General features: G+C 41.3%; 1 protein-coding gene across 1 annotated transcript in view; it reads right to left on the bottom strand.

Annotated features, from left to right (window-relative positions):
* The window catches only part of LOC109914198 (acidic mammalian chitinase-like), a 44,644-nt gene extending 21,570 nt beyond the window's left edge, over positions 1 to 23,074 (bottom strand). The window contains exons 1-8 of the mRNA XM_048611821.1: positions 22,984 to 23,074; positions 22,298 to 22,330; positions 20,125 to 20,317; positions 12,669 to 12,725; positions 10,422 to 10,587; positions 8,531 to 8,655; positions 3,542 to 3,677; positions 3,260 to 3,442 (exon numbers count right to left, since the gene is read on the bottom strand). Coding sequence (XP_048467778.1) covers positions 3,260 to 3,442; positions 3,542 to 3,677; positions 8,531 to 8,655; positions 10,422 to 10,587; positions 12,669 to 12,725; positions 20,125 to 20,317; positions 22,298 to 22,330; positions 22,984 to 23,074 — 984 coding nt within the window. The remainder of the gene's footprint in view (positions 1 to 3,259; positions 3,443 to 3,541; positions 3,678 to 8,530; positions 8,656 to 10,421; positions 10,588 to 12,668; positions 12,726 to 20,124; positions 20,318 to 22,297; positions 22,331 to 22,983) is intronic.
* Positions 23,075 to 26,892: the final 3,818 nt, after the last annotated feature.

Genomic DNA, 26,892 nt, shown 5'->3' with positions numbered 1-26,892 from the left:
TGGGAATACGTCCAGGGACATTAATTGGGTGGAACTGAGAAATAAGGAAGGATGGTCACTTTATTGGGATTGTACTATAGACCTACAAATAGTGGGAAAGTGAAAAACAAATTTTTAAAAAGATCGCAGTTATCTGTAATAGGGTGGTTTATGGTAGGGGATTTTAACTTTCCAGACATAGATTGGAACTTCCATAGTGTTAAGGGCTTGGATGGAGAGGAATTTGTTCAGTGTGTACAAGAAAATTTTCCACTTCAGTATGTGGATTTACCAACTAAAGAAGGTGTAAAACCTGACCTACTCTTGGGAAATAAGGCAGGGCAGGTGACTGAGGTGTCAGTGGGGGAGCACTTTGGGGCTTGTGATCATAATTCTACTAGTTTTAAAATAGTGATGGAAAAGGATAGATCGGGTCTAAAAGTTAAAATTCTAAATTGGAGAAAGACCAATTTTGACTGTATTAGGCAAAAACTTCCAAAGGTTGATTGGGGGACTGATGTTTGCAGGTAAAGGGACAGCTGGAAAATAGGAAGTCTTTAATAAAATTAGATAATGACAATCCAGAGACAGTTTGTTCCTGTTAGGGTGAAGGGCAAGGCTGGTAGGTGTAGGGAATGCTGGTAAACTACAGAAATTAAGGTTTTGGTCAAGAATAAGAAGGAAGCCTATGTCAGGTATAGACAGCAGGGATCAAGTGAATCCCTAGAAGAGTATAAAGGCAGTAGGAGTATACTTAAGAGGGAAATCAGGAGGGCAAAAGAAGACATGATAGCTTTGGCAAATAGGGTAAGAAGGACCCAAAAGGGATTCTATGAGTACATTAAGGACAAAAGGATAACGAAGGAGAGAATAGGGACCCTTAAAAATCAGCAAGGCCAACTATGTATGGATCCGCAGGAGATGGGGGGGATACTAAATGAATATGTTGCATTAGAGTTTACTGTGGAGAAGGATATGAAAGAGAAGGTGGGGAAATAAATTGCGACATCTTGAAAAATGTCCGTATAACAGAGGAGGCAGCACTGGATATCTTAAAACTCATTACGCGGATAAATCCCCAGGACTGGATCAGGCATATCCTAGAACGCTGTGGGAAGCTAGGGAAGTGATTGCTGGGCCCCTTGCTGAGATATTTGTATCATCAATAGCCACAGCTGAGGTACCGGAAGACTGGAGGTTTGCTAATGCGGTGCCGCTATTTAAGAAAGGTGGTAAGGAAAAGCCAGGGGACTATAGACCAGTGAGCATAACATCAGTGGTGGGCAAATTGTTGGAGGGAATCCCGAGGGACAGGATTTACATGTAAATGGAAAAGCAAGGACTGATTAGTAATAGTCACATGGCTTCATACGTGGGAAATAGAGTCTCACGAGCCTGATTGAGTTTTTTGAAGAAGTAGTAACAAAGATGATTGACGAGGGCATAGCGGTGGATGTGATCTATATGGACTTCAGTGAGGTGTTCGGCAGGGTTCCTCATGGTAGGCTGGTTAGCAAGGTTAGATCACATGGAGTAGAGATGCAGAACTGGCTCGAAGGTAGAGACAGAAGGTAGTGGTGGAGGGTTGCTTTTTAGACTGGAGGCCTGTAACCAGTGGTGTGCGACAAGAATTAGTACTTGACCCACAGCTTTTTGTCATTTTATATAGATGATTTGGATGTGAACATAGGAGGTATGGTTAGTAAGTTTGCAGATGACATCAAAATTGGAAACTTAGTGGACAGCAAAGAAGGTAACCTTAGAGTACAATGGGATCTTGATCAGATGGGCCAATTGGCCGAGGGGTGGCAGATGGGGTTTAATTTAGATAAATGTGAGGTCCTGCAATTTTGAAAAGGCAAATCAAGGCAGGACTTATACATTTAATGGTAAGGTCCTGGGGAGTGTTGCTGAACACTGGAATGCAGGTTCATAGTTCCTTGAAATGGAGTCGCAGCTAGACGGGATAGTGAAGAAGGCGTTTGGTACGCTTACTTTTATTGGTCAGTGCATTGAGTATAGGAGTTGGGAGGTCACGTTGCAGCTGTAAAGGGCATTGGTTAGACCATTAGTGGAATACTGCATTCAATTCTGGTCTCCCTGCTATAGGAAGGATGTTGTGAAACGTGAAAGGGTTCAGAAAAGATTTGATGACGTTGCCAGAGTTGGAGGGTTTGAGCTATAGGGAGAGGCTGAGTAGACTGGGGATATTTTCCCTAGAGCGTCAGAGGCTGCGGGGTGAAGGGCATGGATAGGCTAAATAGACAAGGCTTTTTCCCCCAGTGTGGGGGAGTCCAAAACTAGAGGGCATAGATTTAAGGTGAGAAGGGAAAGATTTGAAAAGGGGCCTAAGGGGCAACATTGTCACACAGACAGTGGTGTGTGTATGGAATGCGCTGCCAGAGAAAATAATGGAGGCTGGTACAATTACAACATTTAAAAGGCATCTGGATGGGTACATGAATAGGAAGGATTTAGAGGGATGTCGGTCCAATGCTGGCAAATGGGATTAGATTTATTTAGGATATCTGGTCGGCATGGATGAGCTGGACAGAAGGGTCTGTTACCATGCTGTATATCTCTATGGCTCAAAATAGATCTTCGCCTAAACTTTGTGTTGAAATATTCCAGTCAACTGTCCTAATTCCTTATCACATTATTGAAGCATGGAGTTATTTATTCAAGGAACATCTAAGCTACTTGATGATTGTATTCACATATTTCAATAACTATTCAACTTAAAGGTCTGATACAAATTTGCATTTTGAGCATTTGTTTTCAGTATCGACCAACTGTCCTCCCGTTACTGCAGAGTTCTTGTCTGACCGTTCTGGGCTGGGTGTAATTCTCATCAACTTTCAGTTATCATTCCATTGATTTGGTTCTGGCCAAAAAAAAAATCTTTTGCAGTTTTCTGGGAAACAAAATTCTAAGCACTAATTTATTCATTTACCCAGTAGTAAATTCTCTCTGGACTTGAGATTCTCTGTAATAGATAATGTCAAGAAATACCTTGAAAGTTTATTTTTCAGTTGTCTTAAGATAATTTATTATAAAATTCTTTTGCATTTAAGTAGCTTGCTTTTTTCTCCTGTGGAAAAAAATACTTCTGTTCTGTTATTGAAGAAAATATGCAGCTTCATGTGAATATGTCTCAGTGACTAATATCCAAGTTAATAAAGAAAGAAAAAAGAAACATTATTGATCATTCCGAGAACGAACTTGTCCAGGACCACCACAGTTGGGATAATAACACCACAAACAGTTTCAACATGATTACCTCTTGGTATGCCAAAAATCCACTTTTGCCACTGTATGGACCAGGGGAACCACCATCAAAGGCAGGAACAGCAAGATCTTTTTGGGAGGTACTAAGTTTGTAGGTATTTCCAAATGCTGGAAATCCAACAAGTAGTTTTTCTGCTGCTGCACCCTTATCCCTCCAGTATTTTAAAGCGTGCTCCTGTAAAATAATTCAGTTTGATATCTTTGAGGTTCTACAAGCCAACAAAAAAGTTCTTACTAGATATTTGTGATAACGAAAATATTAAAATATAGATACCACTTTTGCACAAATACTTACAATACTATTAGACTTATTGTCAGCAGAGCCAGGATGCAGGGGGCTATGGTGTCCAGTGAAATTATCCTGCACTCCATGAAAATCATATGTCATCACAGAGATTAAGTCCAGATATCTGTTTAAAACAAAATCAAAATTCAATTTAGTAGTTTCCTATAATTATTACTCATGTGGGAAGCAGTAGTTCAGTATCTTTATTTCTGAATTAGTAATCCAGAGACCCAAGTAATGTTTCATGGACACAGGTTTGAATCCCACCATGAAAACTGGTGGAATTTGAATTTGATAAATATCTGGAATTAAAAGTCTAATGATGATCACAAAGCCATTGTTATAGTGACCCACCTGGTTCGGTAATGGTTGTTCGTGAAAGGAACCTTCCATTCTTATCTTGTTTAGACTTCATGTGACTCCAGACCCACAGAAATATAGTTGACTTTGAACAACCCTCCAAAATGGCTTAGCAAGATATTCAGTTGAATCAACAGCTAGAGAAAGTCTCAAAAAGGGAATGAAACTTGACTGGCCACCTGGCATCGATGAAGGCACTACAAACAATACCAAACACAAGTTCTGGCAACCCGACAAAGTCCTCCAAACTGACATCCTGGGGCTTACTGTCAAATTTGAAAGAGTTATCATGTAGACTAGTCAAGCCATGGTTTAACATGGCCATCGTTATGGAATCATACCTTACAGAAAACATTCCAGATACAACCACAGATGATGATGATGTTCTTTTCCACCAGGAGGATAGACCTAGCAAGGGTGGCTGCACAGTGGTACATAGTTGGGAAGGAGTTTCCCTGCGAGTCCTCAACATTGACTATGGACTGCATAAGCTTTTTACGACATTAAGCCAAACATGAGCATGGAAGCCTCCTGCTGGTTCCCATGTAACACATATTATCTAATGGGCCCAACACTGTTCATAGTATTCCAGCTGTGGTCTGACTATTATTTTGTGTAGTTTTAGCAAAACTTTCGTATTTTTATAGATTATAGAATAGACAATTCATAGAATCCCTACAGTTAAAAGCAGGCCATTTGCCCCTTTGAATCTACACTGACCCTCTAAACAGCTTCTCATCCAGACCCATTCCTGTAACCCTGCATTTCCCATGGCTAATCCACCTTGCCTGCACATCCCTGGACCCTATGGGGCAATTTAGCATGGTCAATCCACCTGACCTGCACACGTTTGGACTGTAGGAGGAAACCGGAGCACCCGAAGGGATCCCACACAGACACAGAGAAAGTGCAAACTCCATACAGACAGTCGGCCAAGGGTGGAACCGAATCTGGGTCCCTGGTGCTGTGAGGCAGCAGTGCGAAACACTGAGCCACCGTGCTGCTCCCACCCCCACCCTTTTCCTTAGAATGGAAGGCCAACATTCCTTTTCCCTTTATTACCTGAACTTGAATGCTACTTTTTTGTGATTTCTGGACGACTACTCTCAAACTCCTCTGTCTGCAGATTTCTGAAGTCATTCTCCATTTAAATAATATTCAGCTCCTGTATTCCTCCTGCAAAAGTGTATAACCTCACATTTCCCCACATTATATTCCATCTGCAAAGCTTTTGTCTATTCATTTAACCTGTCTATACCCCTCTGCGTGCTTTTTTTTTCATCCTCATCACTTGTCTTGCTACATATTTTTGTGACATCCACAAACCTGGTGACAGTATATTCCCTTTCTTCATCCAAGTTATTAATATATATTGTAAATAAGAGAGATAGGGTATTCATTTTTGATGTTATTGCACATTCCCACATATTTCTCCGTATTTCTAGATGTTTCCTTTTCTACAAGGACAAAACCTTCCGTAGTGACTGCTCACTGGAGATGGTTTTGATGTATGGAAACCTGTTTGTTGACTCTCCATCAGTATGATCCATTTCTACCATGAGTTTCAGCTGTCCATTGTCAGAGTTCACCTTTCATCCTTTGATAAGGATTGGGTGGGAATAGAAGGGTGGAATCCGATCCTCCTCTTTCCAAGAAGAAATTTGAGATTTATGTTTTCATTCTTGTGATATCAAAAGTCGGGAAGTCTCATTATCAGAGACATTTGAAGATTTCATTGTGGGTTATAGATTGCAAGTGATGAATTTTAATATTCAGGTAATTCTCCATTGGAGTCCCAGCCAATGGATATCCCTTTGTATGTTGCTGAGCGTTTGGCTACTTTTGGGTCAGGTGATTTTGATAGTATTCCAAAAAGTGTATCAGCTCATTGGTGTTGAGAGAAAATGCAGTTATAGATGTTTAAGTAAGCTGATCAGATTTTAAACGTTAATGATCTGTAATGCTGAGTGTTGTTCCCTGTTGTAATGTTGCACTGATCTTGGACAAGCATAATACATTTAAGAAGGCTAAATCATGACATAGGATATTTGAGTATACAATGTCTCCATCATACTCTCTGTATGATTAGTCATGTCGTCATAACAGTATGAATATAATCATATCTTTGGAACTCTTGTGGTGCAGTGGTAGTCCCCTACCTCTGAGCTGAGAATAGAGTTCAAGTCCCACCTGCTCCAGAAGTATGTAGTAAGATCTCTGAACAGATGGATTAATAATTATCAGTAATTTTACCTTTAAATAGACTAACCAGATTCTTGTCCTATGATTACATTGAACAGACAAATGTAACAAAATGGACATTTCTCAAGCACTGGAGCTCTGACACTGATAGATATAAAGAGACCACAGACTTCTGTCTTCATAGAGAGAAGCAAGACTGATGGTGAATTTAACCCAAAGGTCTCCACAGGCAAGGGGAGAGGTTGAGAGGGTAGGATCTTCATACCCCAGCTGGTACAGAAATTGAACTCCTGCTATTGGCATCACCATACATCAAGAACCAGCCCACTAGGCTAAGTAACGCGTTACTTCACCAGCCCTTTATTTCATTTTGCTGCCATTGCCTATTGCTATGCCTCTGCAGACCCTTTTTCAGTAGCAGTTTACAGAACGTAATGTATTTATAGAGCGTATATGACCTTCACCAGCTGGCCTTTCTTCTTCTCCTTCTCCTCATCCTGGTCTCTTTCTCACTGGAAGAGGAGCTTCAACAGAATGCACATTACTCAAGTAACAGCGATGTGCAGCTGTAATACTAATTCTTGTTTGCAGCATTTCCTAGTTATTCCTGATCATTTTATTGTACAGATTTCAGAAAGGCACTATATCCTTTAGAAAGCTAAATCACCTTATTGACATGAAATTCTGGCAGAAAATGTCCCTATTGCACACTCTATACGTTCAGTCAGCAGGTGAGTGAGCAGTCAGCTAGTCAACATGTCAAGCACATTTGAAATATGGTAATAATCTCTAAAACAAAAGACTTGCATTGGAAGTCTACCAAGGAATGTTCACTTGGCTTGATACCAGGTATGGAGAGATTGTCTTATGAGGAGAGGTTGGGTTTCAATTTAGAAGAATGAGAGACAACCTAATTGAAACACATGATTCTTAAGGGATTTAACAAGTCATTGTGCTAAGGTTGTTTCCCCCTTCTGAGAGAGTGTCAGACCAGAGGCCATAATCCCAGAATAAGGGCTCACCTATTTAAGACAGATGAGGAGGAATTTATTCTTTCATAGAGCAGGCAATCTGTGAAATACTTTACTGCAGAGAGCTGTGAGGCTGGGTTGTTAAATAGGGTCAAGGATCAACAGATTTATAAATTAGTGAGTGAATCAAGGATTATCAGAAAAAGGCAGAAAAGTGGAGTTGAGGATTATCAGATCAGCCACGATCACATTGTATGGTAGAACACATTCAAAGGGCTGAATGGTCTGCTTCTGCTTCTATATCTTGTGGTGTTATGGTCCAAGTGAGAGCATAAGGTGGACTGTATAAATAAGTCTGAGATGTCATTTGCTTTTCATAGTTAGGTATTAATAAAATTATTATTCAGTTCATTGTGAACCTAATAATTTTATTAATAACTATCAGCAGCAAAAGCAAGACAGACCAGCCTGTGATTTCAGGAATAGTGTGAACGACAGCAGTCAAAGCAACAGTAAATGGGAGCAATGCCAGGGAGTAAATCTAGGGTTAAGGCTTGGGGAGTGAAGCTTGGGGATAATATTTTGGAGTGGATTGAGAATTAGTTGACAGACAGGAAACAGAGAGTAGGAATAAATGGGAAACTCATGCACACACGCAGAGAACGTGCAAACTACACACAGACAGTCGCCAGAGGATGGAATCAAACCTATGTCCATGGCACTGTGAAGCAGCAGTGCTAACCACTGAACCACCATGCCACCATGTCTTCCCTGTTTGTGTTTCATGCAATGGTTTACCTGTGTCCTCAACATCCCAAGACCTTCGGTGCATGGAGAAAGTATCTAGGGTGAATTTGTGTATAGAAATGTGATTTAATTTTAAAAGCATTTGTTGTTCGTTAATCTTGTTGTCTTGCACTAATTAAATATTGCTTCACTTGTGTGAAGTGATTTCAAGTTAAATAATTCTTGGGAATTTTTCTTCCAAGTCAAAAATCTCCCCCGTATCAGCATAACAAAGGTCGTAGTCTTAATAGGAAGGTCTATTACCTAATGAAGGTGTTAGTGAGATGGAAAAAGTCACTGAAAACCAAAACGTAGCCTCCAAAAAAAAAAGTTATTTTGTTTTAAACGTCAACCATATTTCACTGGTTTTGCTGTTGAACCAAGTATAATAAACAGGACCCTTGCTTGAACCCTTGATTGCTTAATAGTGTTCACAGAGGAGCATTGGAAGGTGAAGAAAACAACTCAAAATGTCTATTTGAGCCATGATTTGGGAGCAAGCTCTGAACCAAAATGGCCGATGTTCAAATCTTTAGTTTTTCTTCACAATTTCAATGAAAACTTCTTCAGTCCGTTGGCTTATAATGATGTTCATGATCCAGAATGCCACCTTTTTCGACAGGTTACACATTTCACTCTTGCTTTAATTTGCACTCACTTTGAAATCTCAGGTATCTCATATGCAGAACTGATGATCTGTTCTTTCGCCGCCACTGGAGCTGTTAGCAGGAGTCTTTCCTTCCCAGTCTCCTTTGCCTCCTCTTCAAAGGCTTCCTTCAAGTCCTACAAATAGATAGAAGATAGATAGATAGAATCCCTACAGTTTGGAAACAGGCCCTTTGGCCCAACAAGTCCACACTGACCCATCCCCCTATAACCCACTTAATCTCCACATCCCTGAACACTACAGGCAATTTAGCATGACCAATCCACCTGGCCTGCACATCCTTGGACTGTGGGAGCAAACTGGAGCACCCAGAGGAAACCCATGCAGTCACGGGGAGAACGTGCAAACTCCGCACAGACAGTTGAACCCAAAATTGAACGCAGGTCCCTGGCGCTGTGAGGCAGCAGTGCTAACCACTGAGCCACCGTGCTTCCCTTAATGAGAAGCACTTTTTCATAACTTAATTCCTGTTGTTACAATTCCTGTTGATAGACAACAATTATGCCTCTAAAAGAACTATCTCTGCATATGCAGACGGCTTATTGTACTTCTGTGAGATCCTGGTTAATATAAAAATGGGATAACAAGGTGTAGAGTTGGATGAACACAGCAGGCCAGGCAGCATCAGAGGAGCAGGAAAGTTGACATTTTGGGTCTGGACCCTTCTTCAGAAATGGGGAAGGGGAAGGGGGTTCTGAAATAAATAGTGAGAGGGGGAGGTGATGATGGAAGGTGGATAGAGGAGCAGATAGGTGGACAGAAGACGGACAGGTCAAGGAGGCGGAGATGACACCAGTAAAGGTGAGTGTAGGTAGGGAGTGGAGGTGGGGGTTTGGTCAGTGAGGAGGGAGGGACGGGTAGGTGGGAGGGAAGATGGACAAGTCAAGGAGGTGGGGATGAGGCTAGTAGGTAGGAAGTGGGGGTGGGGGTTGGTCAGTGAGGTGGGAAGAGCGGATAGGTGGGAGAAAAGACTGACAGGTCAAGGAGGCGGGGACAAGCTGGGCTGGTCTTGGGATGAGGTCGGGGGTGGGGAGATTTTGAAGCTTGTGAGGTCCATATTGATACCATTGAGCTGCAGGTTTCCCAAGTGAAATATGGGGTGCTGTTCCTCCAGCCTTCGGGTGGCATTGTTGTGGCACTGGAGGAGGCCCAGGATGGACATGTCGTCCAAGGAGTGGGAGGGGGAGTTGAAATGGTTCGCGACTGGGAGGTGCAGTTGTTTATTGCGAACCGAGCTTAGGTGTTCCACAAAACGATCTCCAAGCCTCCACTTGATTTCCCCGATGCAGAGGAGGCCACATTGGGAACAGCGGATACAGTATACTACATTAGCAGATGTGCAGGTGAACATCTGTTTAATGTGGAAGGTTTTCTTGGGGCCTGGGATGAAGGTGAGGGGGGAGGTGTAGGGGCAGGTGTAGCACTTCCTGCGGTTGCAGGCAAATGTGCCAGGGGTGGTGGGGCTAGTGGGGAGCGTGGAACGGACGAGGGAGTCACGGAGAGAGTTGTCCCTCCGGAAGGCAGATAAGAGTGGGGAGGGAAATATATCCTTGGTAGTGGGGTCAGATTGCATGTGGCGGAAGTGGTGGAGAATGATGCATTGAATCCGGAGGTTGATTGGGTGATACGTGAGGACAAGGGAAATTCTGCTCCTCTGATGCTGCCTGGCCTGCTGTGTTCATCCAGCTCTACACCTTGTTATCTCAGGCTCCAGCATCGGCAGTTCCTACTATTCCTACTATAAATATGGTCCTTGTTTATCAATCACTTCAATAAATGTGTGGCCTTCTATAATATTGAGAATGCATTATTGGTTTTAGGTAATCTACAATTGTATACAGAAGATGCTGCATTGATAGGATATCTTTAGATTTTTTTTTACCTTGACAAGGAGGGTAAAATGTTCTTTATCACTTGCTGGGCTGTCTTCAAAGGCAGGAAACCTCCAGTCCAGGTCTAAACCATCAAATCCATGACTTCGCAGAAAGTCAATTGTAGAATTGATGAAATTTGTTCGAGTATTCTGTTGTGCTGCCATGTCGCTAAAACTAATGATGGAAAAAGATTGAAAATAGAGAAAATGTTAAATTTATAAATCTCCTTCAGAGAATCAGAATTATTTTCTGGTCAGTGCTTTTTTTAAAACTGCAGTTAAAAGACAAAAGGAACAGAGAGTTTTCTGAGTGTCTCAAACCTCAGGAAGGTATACTTTGAATTTGTGTTTATTTTACCACATTTGTTTCTGAATAAGTTTCTATCTAAATTTCACAGTTGTGTAATGAGAAATCTGTTCCTATGTTTAAACATTTCTGAGCTATAGGTTAAATTTTGGCGTACACACTTATCCATAAACCCCTTAGCTCCCAAACTTTTTCTTTTCTTCCCCCGTTATTCATTCACAGGATGAGGGGGGTCACTGGCTAGGCAGCATTAATTGCCCAGAGGGCAGTAAAGAGTCAGCTACATTGCTGTGGGTCTGGCGTCACACATAGGCCAGACCAAGTAAGGAAGGCAAGTTCCATATGACATTAGTGAACCAGATGGGTTTGTCCCCAACAATCAATAATGGATTTTGGTCATCGTTAGAGCCTTAATTCCAGATATTTATTGAATTCAAATTCCACCATCTGCCATGCTGGGATTCAAACTTGGGTCCCCAGAACGTTATCTGAGCCTCTGGATTAACGGTCCAGTGATAACACCACTAGGCCATCGCCTCCCCATCGATGCAATGGTTTTTAATACAGAAAACTAGCAGTGTCTTTCTGGTTTCACTTTTATACACAATGCCTTGGGAATGTATTACTAACAATTAATGATGTAGTCATTTGTCGGTGAACATTGCAAAAGAGAGTTTTTGAAGCAAAATTTAAAATGAGGATAACTTAAATTTGACTATTTCTGGAACTGCATTAAGATATCGTTGTCACTTAGAAAAGGTGTTTGCTTCAAATTGGAAGGCGAATCACAGAATCCCTACAGTGGGGAAGTAGGCCATTCAGCTCATCAAATCCACATTGACGTTCTGAAGAGCATGCGACCCAGACCCAACCCAATCCCTGTCACTCTGCATTTCCCATGGCTAATCCACCTAGCTTGCACATCCCTGGACACTACGCGCAATTTAGCATGGCCAATCCACCTAACCTACATATCTTCGAACTGTGGGAGGAAACCAGAAGACTCACTAAGAGGAAACCTATACAGACACAGTGACAACGTGCAAACTCCACACGAACAGTCGCCCAAGGGTGGAATTAAACCCAGATCCCTGGCATTGTGAGGCAGCAGTGCTAATCAAAGAGCCACCGTGCCACTTGAATGGTTCACGTTCCACATGAAACTTATGTACATAATGTAGGCTGACTCTAACTGGAGTGAGTGATGAGGGAGTAGTGTACTGTCAGAGGCACAGGTAAACTTTTAAATCAAAATCCCAACTAACCTCTCAGGTGGGTGCATTAAAGCTGATACTGCACTTTCAAAGCACAGCAGGGAAGATGTTAGCTGTGTCCTGCCCATCATTTGCTTCTCTACAGACGTGACTAAAACTGGTAATCTGGTCAATGTGCTCTGCATTAATTGTCTGTCCATTCAAATCTTTTAAAAAGCAATCAAATAGGTCTTCAAGACCTTTCTGATTGAATGCACTTGCAATGCACTTTTTCCTCTTTAATAATCTTGTGTTTGTGTAAAACAGAAAAATTTGGTGGACAGACAAGGTCATCAGGAGGCTAAATGATTTTCCCTCTGCCAGTGACATGGCCACTGACACGGATCCTCAATTATCGGAAGTTTGGAATTTTTCATAACACGCCTTCAGGAAACACAAACTTCCACATTCTGGAGATGGTAACTTGTAGCTTAGGGTTAAATTCCTGCTTAAAAACAAAATCAACATTTTTATTACGTTGTCTGAAAAGTCAAATTCGGCATTGAAGAGGAAAAATAGTATGACACTTTAAACTCTGCAAGGTAAGTATGAATTGTCACAGTTTTTTTGCATATTGGAAAATGGCTAATTCAAATTTATGAAAGAAAAAGAGATTCTGACATTGCTAATTAAAAAAACCCTTGACTCACTGAAAACTTTGGAAATTATCTAATTTTGCAAATTGACATATTTTACCTGCTACTGTCAAAAGCCCAACCTCCATACCCCATCAGTGTTTTCAGATTCTTATTTCTGTGAAGAAGAATGTGAGAAAACGGTCAGTGTTACAGTGAATAAGGCAGGAACAACTGGCATCAATATCTTGACTGACGTAAGGATCCAGACCAATTGACACAATTTGTAGGTTACTGTGTTTTTCACTACATTGACACTTTTACACAGCGCGAGTGACCTTTTATATTGGATTTTCCCCTTTATGAATGATGTAATTTTCTCTACATGTATTAGTCCATCTGGTCTGGAATCTATACCTTTTCTTACTTTAAAGAATGGGAATACTTTTTTCCAATGAACACGTACAAGAATACAAATAGAAATATTGGGCAAAATTTTACCAGGCACTGAATGACATGGGAATTGGTGAGAAAGTTGGGAAAAATGTGTGGGATCAACAGAGAGGGGCTTCTTGACAATAAGTGCAAAATATCCCATTTTCAAGCAATCGTTGAATGGCAAGACAAGACTCTGACTAGTGAGTGGCAAAAGGTGTATTTACATGCATCATCATGAATTAATGTGTCATTACTGTTCATTTAGCCTCATTTACGAGCAGTTATTCCTCATTCTCCCTACATGACAGATAAATACCAGACAGCAACAATTCCTGATCTGAGACTGAAGTGGTTACCAGGCGACTGCAGCTTGTTGTTTGCATCCGTGGACTGTCGTCTTGGATACCAGTCACCAACAACCTAGAGAACACTCCACACACTCCAAAGGCAGCAATTGCTCGCACAGTCTGTCCATGCTTGTTGGTATTAAACATGTACCAGCATCACTGCACCCTCATGGCACTTCTCATCCTACTTGCAAGATTTCCATGGTATACTTTGGAGTTTACCAGGACCTTTCATTGTAGTGTTGTGCAAGGACACTTTGCACACAGTGATTGGACCAAGGGGCATGACAGGGATTGGTGTTTGATGTCTTACTGCTCTTAGTACTTAGTTTTCTGTGTTGCCTTTTCTTTTAGTATAGATACAAATCCAGGCAGCTCGTCATGGTTGTCAGCAGTGATCAGTCATGTGAGGAATATGGTGCTGTACAGCACCATGTTATGTCCATCTCACACTTTCACCATATGCCAACAACCTATGTGGGAACCACACTACATGTACACCAATCAAAAGGCAATTCTCAAAGTTTAGGGGGAGTAGTCAGTCAAGTCAAGGGAAGCTGTTTTCATTCAGGAGATCTCAACACAGTAGATCAAGGGCATCGTCTACCATCAATGCAGGGGCATTCTGGGTTGCAAAAGGGACAGTAATTTTGAACAAGGGAGATTGGATATTTAAAGCAGGTACATTAGAGAACGTGGGTTGCCGTGTGTGGTAGAGTAGGTTCTTGATGGTCACCATGACATTGTCCTGATGGGTGCAATAGTGCAATACAATGTTTGGCATGGCTAAACTGTCGGGCCAGGGCTCACAGGCAATGTTGAGAGCTGAAGACAAATCAAAGTGGTAATGGTAATGTGTGGAGGCTCAGTAATGATGGGCTTGATGGAAAATGGCAGGAAGAAAGGAAAATGGTAATTCAGTGGATCCCTTGATTACTGGGCTGAATCTGAGACTCTGTGCCAAATATGATGTGCATTGCCATTCATTCACATCTGAATTGTAAATGCACACTGGAAATTGAAAAATGGCTGCAAACACACTTAGTGGGCGGATTTTTTTTGCAGGCTGTTCCTGTGAGGGACTTGAATCCTTCATTTCATGAATGATTTATTGTCATGTGTATTTTACAGTGAATAATACAGTAAAAGACAGTGAAAATCTTCAACTGTCACCATGACCTGGCACCATGCCTTCACCATGAATCATGAGTCACTTCACCAACGATGCCCATGCTACCCCTCCTTCTCGCCATGGCCTGTGCAGGACCCACCAATGAGTCATAGAGGCCTACAGTCCAGAAACAGGCCCTTTGGCCCAAACTGGTCCATGCCGACCAAAATGTTTATCCACATCAACCATATTTCCCTGCACTTGGCCCATGCCCTTCTAAACCTTTCCTATCCATGAATTTGTCCAAACGCCTTTTAAATGTTGTTAATGTACTGCTGGCTGCTCATTCCATATGCTTACAACCCTCTGTAAATAAAAAGTTGCCCCTCAGGTTCCCACGTACTTTTCTCCCCCCTTAACTTGAACTGATGCCCTGTAGTCCTCTATTCCCCAAACCTGGGAAAAAGACTGAGTGTATTCACCCTATCCATGCCTCTCATGATCCTATACACTTCTATAAGACTCCCCTTCAGTCTCCTACGCTCTAAAGAAAAGTCCTAGCTTGTCCAAACTCTCCCTATAACTCAGTTCCTGGAGTCCTGGCATCATCCTCGCAAATCTCTTCTGCACCCTTTCCAGTTTAATAATATCCTTCCTGTAGCAAGGTGGCCAAAACTGAACACAATACTCCAAGTGTGGCCTCACCAACATCCTGTACAACTGCAACATAACTTCCCAACTTCTATACTCAATGCCCTGATTAATGAAGGCTAGTGTGCCATAAGCCTTCACTGCTCTGTCTACCTGTGACTCCACTTTCAGAGAACGGTGCACCTGAACTCCAAGGTCCCTCTGTTAAACTACACTCCTTAAGGCCCTACCATTCACCATGAAACTTCTACCTTGATTTGACCTTCCAAAATGCAATGCCTCACACTTACCTGTATTAAACTCTATTTGCCATTTCTCAGCCCACTTTCCCAATCAATCAAGTTCCTGCTGCAATTTAACCTTTCTCAATGTCCACAACACTGCCTATTTAAGTGCCATCTGAAAACTTACTAATCATGCCTTATACATTCTCATCCGAATCAATGATATAGATAACGAACAGCAACGGGCAGTTGGGTGGGACAGTGCAATATGATGAGTTGCCACTCTACAGGTGTTATCTTTTTGCCACTGGGCCAATGCTCCTCTGCCAACACTTTGCCGCCATCTGTACTGGACCCACCAATGAAGTCACCACTCTAGAGTTGCCAAATTGTGCCCCCTGCCGCATCTCGACGTTGCCTCCATTAATGTACCAGCCACTGATACTGATGCCAGGTCTGGTGCTTGTCCCACACTCACACCTCCACTGACAAAAAGGCAATTGAGAAAGGAAAACAAAGAAAAAGGAAAGAAAAAGCAGATAGAAAAGGGAGCAGGTGAGCCCCAGGCTCAGGAGGGCTTGAGCTCTACCTACTCATCTGCTGCCATCTTACAGGAAGATGGGTCAATTATAAAGGAGCAAATCAAGGGGCGGTTACAAGCAAATAAAAAAATGCATTAATCAGGCACTTCTACAGTACAGGTTGAAATAATGTGTGATCAAAACATCATGCATGTGAAAGTATGCGTTTTCAACTGTATAGAGTGCTTGCTTCCAACACTTGCAATCTTGATCATGTCTTTGGTCATTGCAGATTGAAAGTTGTCATCTCTATGATGCAGTAGTAATCCCAGGCATCTTAAAATTGGCACCAATGGGTCACAAATCATAAAACAATGCTGATCTTACAGGCTGCACAAGGCCACCAAAATGATTCCCTCTCACATTGAAGTGAAGATATTTGACATGCTCTTATATGTAATTGTGTCTTTCTTGGGCTATGTGGCGATGGGAACACAAGGTAACAGAATCCATACAGCAAAGCCAATCCTCCACTCTGTTTTTGTGATGTGGCTTCTGTTGTTTTCATTGATATAAGACGATAAAACACAAGAGCTGAATCAGGCCATCAGGTCTGTTCCAACGTTTGATCATGGCCAATTTGTTTCTCAAACCCATTCTCCTGCTTTGTCCCTGTATCCCTAGATCCCCTTACTAATCAAGAATATATCTATCTCTGCCTTAAATACATTCAATGTCTAGGCTGCAGTAATACTTTCTACAAATTCACCACCTTTTGGCTGAAGAAATTCCTCTTCATCTCAGTTCTAAAAGGTTGTCCCAGCCATCTGAGGCTGTGCCCTCATGTCCTGGTCTCTCCTACTAGTGGAAACATCTTCTCCTTGTCTACTCTGTCCAGGCTGCTCAGTATTCTGTAAGTTCAATGAGATTTCCCCCTTATCCATCTAAACGCCATTGAGTACAGACCCAGGGTCCTCAACTGCTCCTCACGTGTCCTCAGTATCCTCTCCAATAACTTGCCTATCACTGATGTCAGGCTCACTGTCTTTGCTACCTTTCTTAAAGGAATGGAACAATGGAGGAGCACAATGGAAGTGAAGAGAGGAGGTTGTTGAATACGTTGAACATCACAATTCCTCTTTTGCATGTCTTGGACAGGACACAGTGTACTTTGGCTATTGTCAGATTTATTACACCATGCTGAACAAACTGAATATGACAGTCAATACTGCACAATGGTATCTTTGAATAGTTGCACAAGAGGGGTTTGGTGAAATAGCAATTCACCTTATATGGCTTTAAGACCTGTATTCTGTCTTTTATTTAATGAAGAAACATTGGAGACAGAGGTGTTGAGCAGTCTGCTCCAAAGCCAGAGGCCTTTTATTTTTTATTTAAAATGTTGGAACAATCGAACCAGCCTGAATGAGTGGGGTCAAGTTCCAACAAACCAGGATTTAGGCCTTCAGTAGCAGTTGCTAGGTGAAATAACTCCACAGAGGCCAGTATCCCGTCACCAAGTCACCCTTTATTTACACACACAATACAAAACACTGACCCAGCTAGCACAAAGCTAGCTCCTAGAGTGAACAGAACCCTTGACACTCCAGCATATATCTGTCAGCCAGGGCTCCCTGATTGACCAGGTTAACAGCCCCCATCAGGGAAATCATTCAATGAAGTCTACCTGGCTGACTTCATTCCAATCTCTACACTAGGACCTTGAAGCTCTTATTCCTCTCTATTACTGCTATAAGCTGGGCTTCTCTTCCTGCTGCTAGAATTGCATGAGACAATCTATTTTACTGAATTTGCCTTTGCCAAGCATGTGTTTAGGGGATGTTACTATGTTGGTTCATTTAGTCATAGTTTCTGTATTATTTTGTTAAGCATTTTGATACAGTTACAACTAAGTCAATTCTCTTCATTTCATCTATAGGTGTAGTATAAAAATAAAGTGTTTTGCTTAACGTTGAAAAATTTGACCAAATCAAATTGCATTAGAATGCAACGCCTTAACATTTTCTTAATTTGAAGAGAAGTGTAAAGTCTTCTCTACCTTAACATTTTGAGGGGTCTGGTCTGGTACATAACTAGGATTTACTCATGTCCATAGACATGGAAAATATCAGTGGCAAATTTTCACCACTGGTCAGAAGGAATGGCATATGGAAGGAATTGATATGTTAATTGCTCAGGTCAATGGAATTAACAATTTGCACAACTGAGTTAGTTGATTGGTATCCTTAATGTTGATTAAAATGCATATGTTCACACATAACGTTGTGGCTTTCTGTGACCAGGTGACCCATATGTATACGTACTAATGTGTTTGGAATGTGCATCTTGCAGAATTAAGACTTGTTTACCTTTGATGATTGCATTCTTGGAGAGTCCTAGTTCATCTGTGTGAGATGAAAGATCATATTACCTCAAGGGCCTATGTCACACTTTGGGTTTCCTTGGTGATTTGACTTGTAGACATTTAATCCTAATGTCCTCTTTGTTCTCTAACATGCACAAACTTTGGACACTGGCTGAGAAAAGCCAAACCTCATACAAGACTTGGATGTTCTGCTGAAGTTATTAACTCTGCAAGAGTTGTTCCAGAGTCAAACTCTTGCAGACACTGGCCTGCTACAAATTGCTTTGAAATTATTTAGATGCTACAAGAAGAATGTATGATCTTTGGGTTGGACTGAAAGTACTTTTCCAAAGGTCTTGCTGGGTGTAAAGGCAATAAAATCAATTCCATCAGCCATTCAGTTCAGTTAGCTTCAGTGAAATTCTGTACCTTTGTGTTGACATCTGGCTGTCCGCTATATAATCATATCATCTGGCTCTTGGTAGGATGACATGAAGTCAAGCCTATGTATCCTGAAGTAGACTTGAAATATGCTTTGATCTCCTAAACTCTTGGAAAGTTGTGCCAAGATCTTTATGTTCAGAAATATCAAAAGGTTTTCATTCTTCTAACCCTTCAAAGTCCACTGTAAAAAGAAACTTGACCGTCATTCTTTGTCAGCTATTTTCTGATCCATAAAATTAGACATTGATTTCTTCTCTAAATGACCAAAATTCTGATTGGAAGTCCTGACATCCTATCACTGGAGAGCTTTCCATCTTCCTTGTGCACACCTTTATGCCCTTCAAGAACTTTCAGCAAAAAAAGAAGCTCTCTAGTGTTTCAGTCTTTGTTGATGTATGTTTTTTTTTTGCAAATTTAAAAGATGCTGCTCCCTTTAAGTGTTGCAGATTTGTGCCTGTTGTGGGATTTCCCAGCATAAGAAGCAAAAATGATATCATGCATACTTTTTCATTATTTTCGCACTATTTAGGGGAAGAAAAATTGAGTAATTCACAGAATTCTAAACACAGGTAGCTCCTCTTTAATATAGAAGAGAAACTCGTTTGTTTCATGAAATTTGTCCCATGATTGATCGTCTAAATTGAAGCTGTCCTTCTGTATTTTTAAACAGCACTTTTTGTTTAAAAGAGTGAGAAGTAGAGTACCCCAATGTCCACCAATGCAGCTTGGTATCCTTTAGTTTTACTTGTACCAGTCTTGAATGTAGTTGTAATGTCAACTCTGACCTTAGATGGCTGTTAGGGAAGAGTATTACACAACTGATGTCCTGTTATCATCTATTTGGCCTTTATCCAATTATTGCCACTTAGTGGCTTCATGACTAGTTTTTAGATGACCAAAGTGCATCATCATGGTTGCGCATGATTTGACAGCTTAATATGCAGGACGAGTGCCATAAAACTTACAAGTTCTTGAATTTGATTCAAGACCCTAACTGTTTACTTGGCTACAATATCATAGAATTACACACTTTGCCTAGGTTCTGTGCGTCCTGATGTTCCTAAACCTTGCACTCAGACTCACCCAACTAAAGAAAGTTCACTGACTTTGCCTACAGAGATAGAATGGCTGAAGGTAGGGTGGGTACATCTATTCTGGGGTATTGTATTTCATCCTATTAATTAAGCGCCTTAAAAATTCAACCTGGTAGGTCTGAAATCTATGCCATTGCACAACACCAATTATATCAAAAATAAAACAGAACTGCGGATGCTGGAAATCTGGAACAAAGACAAAATGCTGGAGAAACTCAGCAGGTCTAGCAGCATCTGTGGAGAGAATGTAAAGTTATTTTTTGAGTCTGCTAACCTTTCATTAGAACAATAAACACTTGGTTAAAGAATTTTAAGAACATAAGAATGATTGCAAATTGGATAAAAAAATCTGAACTAATGCATTTCAGATGATATGACTTACTTCTTTTTCAGATCATTAAACCTTTGATATAAATCATCATCTTTCCATAGAGACATGTCAGCTGTCTCACTGGCATCGGAATAAACCAAATGGCTGCACAGGAAAGGATCAATGCTTTCTGGGTAGAAGTCAATATCAACTACTCTTTCCTCAGACCATGCTAGGTAGTAACAAAGTAGGACGAAGGAAGAAACTAAAGTGGGAGAAAATAATGTTATTTGAAATAAGTTAACAAGACAATACTGTTGCAAAACTGACAAATTAAATAGGTGATTGACCTTTCTGAAGGCTTGGACCTTATGGGACTAAAGGACTGATGGTGTTTACTTCTGTCCACAAGCTAACTCCAAAAGTTTTCTTGAAATGAAATCTGCCAAAGTTCCTGCCAGAGAGTTATGCATAAGAGAATTTATGTATATGTTTCATATATTTTGTCAATTAATATTAATCAGTTTTAATTTGATTGAAGACACATTTACTCCCAACCCTACAAACTATTTGAAAAAATAAAATCACACAAGCTTTTGGAGCATGGACAGAGAGGATAAAGAGCAGCTGTTCCTCTCAGTTAGAGGGTCATTCAGAAGGGGATACAGATTCAAGGTGAGGGGAAATAGATTTTGACAGGGGATGGGGGAGGGTATGGATGGGAGGACAAACTCTTTTTTAAAACCTAGAGGGTGGTGATGGTCTAGAACGCACTGCCTGGGAGGGTAGTAGAGGCAAATTGCCTCTCACTTTAAAAAAAGTACCTGGATGACCACTTGACACGTTATAACATTCAAGACTATGGACCAAGTGCTGATAAATAGATTAGTTTGAAGATTAGGTCTCTCTCATATGTCAGTGCAGGCTCTGGGCCAAGAGGTCTCTTTTGTGTTTTGTCATCCAGGATTCTTATAGAATATATTTGTTATATTTAATGTCTTCATATTATTGCCCAGCATACATGAAAAATTGATTTTTCAAGCTTCCTCAAAAGTATGTAAATGAGCACAATCACTGAAAATTCCCAGTTCTGATTATTTCATTATCGTGGGGGCATGATAAACAGTCATTAAGACTAAATTCTAGCACACTGTTTTGCAAACTAGCACAAAGCATCATTTACACTGACTATAATTCATGTGCTTAGTATTCCATAGCTTTTTGAGCTAGTTACACTGGTTTTGTTAATAAAAATTCAGCCAAATGAAAAGTCTAGGATCTCAACAAATCCCAGTCATCCAAAGGTCTTCAGGTTGATACTGGGTCAACCTCTTTCTCTGCTAGTTAGATGACCACTTTGTGTGAATGTCTAAAACAAATGATACAGATACAGCCACCTGTTACAAATAGAATCTCTACGGTGTAGGAACAGGCCATTCAACCCAACAAGCCCACACCAACTCAAGAGCATCCCACCCAGACTCACCCCCTTACCCTATTCCTGGGACTCTGTTTCCCATAGTCAATCCACTTAATCTGCACATCTTTGGACTCTGGGAGGAAACCCATGCAGACATGGGGAAGAATGTCAGTGTGGAGTTTGCACAATCACCCAAGGCTGGAATTGAACCTGGGTCCCTGGTGCTATGAGGCAGCAGTGTTGACCACTGAGCCACCATGCCATCCTCATCTTTCCTGATGGTCATTTAGATGGTCTTTTAAAAAAAAAAATCAATTCCTGATTCTGAATCTTCCATAGTGAGATTGGAACTTGCTTTCAGCTGGATTAATATGAAAAATAGCCTCTGCACTTGGCAAGAAGATCCTTACCTAATGATGGGGAATGTGCCACAGGTTAGAGAGGGGTGCAGGGAAAGGTGGTGTGGGAAGGGCAGAGGTGTAATTCTGAGAGGGCAACTGGGTTCCTTCATGCACAGGATGCCACTGAATGAGGCCTCCACCCACCCCAGGAGACCTGCATGCAAGCCAGCACCTTTTTTTCTTGTCCACTGCACAAACCTACCTAGCTGTTGGTTGAATTCCAGTAGTACTGGGATGATGTCTAAGCTAATATCCGAGGAGCCTCCCAAACCCTGGAATAATTGGACATGATGGCCCCACACCTTCCCAAACCCACAAAACCAAACCCATCACTGGGGGAGCATTATGTTCTGCCATACATTCACCTTCCCTGGAACAACAAAATGTACCACTTTATGTGACATATAAGTGTACAATGACTTACCCAGTGATACTTGAAGCAAGAAGACCAAACTCACTGAAATAAAAATAAATTCACAATATCATTTCATATCACTCTTTGAAAAATCTATTAAAATTCACAACTTAATTGAATGTTATATCTGACACTAATTTAAATTAATATTTAAACACAAAATTATACAATACTGACCAGTCAAGAGAAGTGACTTCACCATTGTAGCCCACTGAAGCAAATTTGTAGAATTCTTTTCTGTTGAGGCTGGGTCATTAAGTATATTGAAGGCTGAGAATAGACAGATCTTAAATCAGTAAGGGAATAAATGATTATGGGAAAGGATAGGAAAGTGGAGCTGAAGATTATTAAACCAGCTATGATGTCACTGAATGGCAGAGCTGACTCAATGGGCCAAATTGCCTACTTCGCTTCCTACAGCTTATGGTCTTGTGGAATTCCCTTTCACAAATCCAGTTTGGACTCTCCTGATTGCCTTAAGCCTTTTAAAGTACCCTGCTATCAAGTGTTTAATAAGGGCTAAGTGGCTTGTAGTTGCCAGCTTTCTGTTTCCCTGAATAAAGAAGTAACATTTCTTATTTTACAATTGAATTCAATCTTCCCCAGATCAAGGGAATTTCAAAAAATTAAAAAGACTCGTCAACTCTCTCACTAGTTACTTCTTTTTTAAACAATATGGTGAAGCTCATTGAGACCTAGGAACTGGTCAGATTGCAACTCCAACAGGTTGCTCGATAAAACTTTCCAGGTGATTGCAATTTTCTCAAGATCCTCTCTCCCTTCCATATTCCGCTTTACACCTAATTCTAGGATGTTAACATATTTTCTGAAGTTAAGACCAATGTTAATGATCTGTTCTATTCTTCTGCCACCTCTTTAGTTTCTGTTATTCATTCTCTAGGCTAATTTTTATAGGAAAAAATTCATTTTGTTAACTCATCACTTTTTCAATTATCAGTAGAAACTCTTACCATATGTTTTTACATTTTAACAAGCTTTTTCTTGTATTTCTCCCCTCTTTATCAATGGTTTACTCATCCTTTGCTGTTATTTTTATTGTCAGAAGTCACACAACACGTTTATAGTCCAACAGTTTACTTAAAATCACAAGCTTTCAGAGCACTGTTCGTTCATCAGGTGACGTAAAGAGAAGCACACAGGCACAGAATTTATAGGCAGACAAATCAAAAGATCATACAAAGACCATCATGGTGTGAGTGGAGTGTGTACAGGTTGAATAACAAGTCTTTGCAGGTGATCAAAAGTATGAGACATTGTGAGTAAAGTGTCAACGGCTGAATTGCAAGTGAGGGGATGACCCATGATCTGATTAATTGAGGGAGAGAGATAATTACAAAAGTTAAAAATAAGATGGTGCTGGAGACAAAACAAATGGCTGGAATAACATGATAGGTATATCAGTGGCATGCCGAGGATCTAACCAAAATAACAAGTAATCCAAAACTGTGCAAACTAATTAAGGTAGAGAGATCATAACAGGTGATGGTGTCAAAACATGAGAGTAAGGAAGATTTTACAGATACAGAACAGTGTGGTGGGGCTGCATGTAGCGTGGCATGAACCCAAGATCAGGTTAAGGCCATCCTCATGGGTACGGAAGTTGGCTGCTCAGCGATTCTGTGCTGTTGTGTATCTTGAAATTCGCCTTGGAGGACTTACCCGAAGATCGGAGGCTGAATGCCCTTGACCACTGGAGTGTTCCCCCACTGGGAGGGAACATTCCTGTCTGGTAATTGTTACGCGGTGTCCATTCATCTGTTGATGTAGCATATATATTGTTTCGTCAATGTACCATGCCTTGGGGCATCCTTGCCTGCAGTGTATGTAGTGGACAACATTGGCCGAGTCACATAAGTATCTGCCATGTATGTGTTGGGTGGTGCTCTCACGTGTGATGGTAATATCCATGTCAATGATCTGACATGTCTTACAGAGATTGCTGTGACAGGGCTGTATGGTGTTGTGGTCGATGCTGTCCTGAAAGCTGGAACGTTTGCTGCGGACAATGGTCTGTTTAAGGTTTGGTAGTTGTTTGAAGGTGAGAAGTGGAGGTGTAAGGATGATCTTGGCGAGATGTTCGTCGTCATTGATTTAATGTTGAAGGCTGCGAAGAAAATGGTGTAGTTTCTCCACTCCAGGGCAGTGCAGGACAAAGAAGGGTACTTTAATGGTCGTTTCCTGTGTCTGTCTTCTGAGGAACTCATCGTGGTTTTATGCTGTGGTGCATCGGAACTGGTGATGGATGAATTGAGCACTGTATCCCATTCTTATAAGTATATCTTTCAGCATTTTTAGGTGTCCGTCTTGTTACTCCTCTTCTGAGCAGATCCTGCGCATACGTAGGGCTCGTCCAAAGGGGATGGCTTCTTCAATATGTTTAGGGTGGAAGCTAGAGAAGCGTAGCATCATGAGGTTATCCGTGGGTTTGCAGTAGAGTGAGGTACTGAGATGTCCGTCCTTGATAGAAATGTGTGTGTCCAAGAGTGAGACTGATTCTGAAGAGTAGTCCACGGTAAAGCTGGTGGTGGGATGAAACTTGTTGATATCATTGTGTAATCGTTTCAGTGATTCCTCACAATGAGTCCAAAGGAAGAAAATGTCATGTATCTGGTGTATAGCATTGATTGGAGGTCCGGTGCAGCAAAGAAGTCTTGCTTGATCTTCTACATGAAAATGTTGACATATTGGGGTGTAACTTTGGTCCCCATGGCTGTTCTGTGTGCCTGGATGAATAGCTAGTTGTCAAAGATGAAGATTTTGTGGTCTAGGTTGAAGCAGATGAATTGTAGGATAACGCCTGGAAATTGGCAGTTGTTGGTGTTGAGTATTGAGGCAGTTGCAGTGATGCCGTTGTCATGGGGGATGCAGGTGTAGAGTGCCAAAATGTCCATTGTGACGAGGAATGGTCCTGGTTCGAATGGTCCGTGGGTGCTGAGTTTCTGTGAGAAATCTGTAGCGTCACAACAGAAGATGGGGGGTTCCTTGTATAATGGGTTTCAAGATGCCCTTGACATAGCCAGAGAGGTTCTCACACAGGCTCCCATTGCCTAATATGATGGGACGTCCTGGTGTGTTGGCTTTGTGTATCTTTGGAAGGAAGTAGAAATTTCCTATGCTAGAAGTACCCGGGGTGAGAGTGCGTATGATACTCTGAAGATCTGGATCAAAGGTTTTGATCAATTTGTTGAGTTGACTGGTGTGTTCTTTAGTTGGAATGGAGGGTAGTTATCTGTTGTTCAGTTGTTGCAACATATCTTTGCAGCAGTCTTTTCTATTCTGTATGATGATGGCTCCTCCCTTGTCTGCTAGTTTGATGATGATGTTGCGGTTGGTCTTGAGAGCATGGATGGCATTGCATTGTGCTTGGGTGACATTCTGCGCTATCTTTTGAACGTGGCTGATAAATCTGGCCTTAACGCATCTTCTGATGGCTTGAGTATAATGTCAAGCCTAGGACAGCGGCGTTTTGGAAGGATCCAATTTGATTCTTTCTTCTTTGGTCGCTGTACTGCAGATCTCTCTGTTGATTGCTCTGGTTTGCTTGTTGTCCTGTTGGGCTCGTTGCTGACATCTTGGGGTTTGCAGAAGAACTCCCGGAATCCTCATTCGCCTGATGAATTCCTCTGTGTCTGCCGCAAGACCAACGGGGTCCATGTCAGTAGTGGGGACAGAAATTGAGCTGAGAACTTCAATTTTATCTGGTTAAAAGGGGTGGTCAGACAAGTTGACGATGTATTTCGCTGTGGCGGTACCCATTTCAACCATGGTACCAGGGGAAGCTTGGTTACTGCTGGTGGTGATGCTGAGTTTTTTCAGTCTCCTGTGCTTGGTGTGCATGTCGGTGGCATAGTGCCGTTTGCTCTTCTGCTTGGCAGTGTCTTACAGCTGGTCCACTATGTCCTGATCACAAGTTGAGAATATGGACCCTATCTCGATTTCAAAGTTGTGGCATCTGCTGTAGAGCTGGTGTACAAGATAATTAAGGAGTGGGTGAGAGGTGTAATGGCTCCAAAAGCTTGTGATTTCAAATAAACCCATTGGACTATAACCTGGTGTTGTGTGATTTCTGACCCTGTCCACCCAATTTTAATATCGGCACTTCCACATCAGGGCTACCATACTGTGGCTAATCTTCTGATGTGCCATCCATCTTTGTGCACTTTTCTGTTTTACCTTTACATTTCATACACTCTTTAAATTTTAGTCTTAGACAACAGGGATGGTAGGTCCTATTGTATTTTTTTTCTCATTGGAATGTATGCATTTTGTGTGTTGTCAAATATCACATTAAGTTTCTGCCACTCCATCTCTATTGATATATTGTTAACCTTATTTATCAATTCACTTTCCTTAGCTCTGCTTTCGTGATCTCAGAATTGCTCTTATAAGTTTACAACGTTAGTCTTGGACGCACTCTTTTCTTCCTTAAACTAAACATAAAATGAAATTCTGCAGTGATTGTTGCAACCTAAATTTTCCTTCACTGAGATCATTGATTAATTATTGTGTGCTCTCTGGCTGGCTCCAGAAGATGCTGATCTAGTAAACTGTCTCCAAAATATTTCATTATAAATGTCATATTT

The sequence above is a fragment of the Rhincodon typus genome, chromosome 25 (assembly GCF_021869965.1).
Source record: "Rhincodon typus isolate 14 chromosome 25, sRhiTyp1.1, whole genome shotgun sequence".
Taxonomy (NCBI): Eukaryota; Metazoa; Chordata; class Chondrichthyes; order Orectolobiformes; family Rhincodontidae; genus Rhincodon; species Rhincodon typus.
Note: the sequence above shows the minus strand (reverse complement) of the source record. Positions and strands in the feature narration are given on the sequence as shown.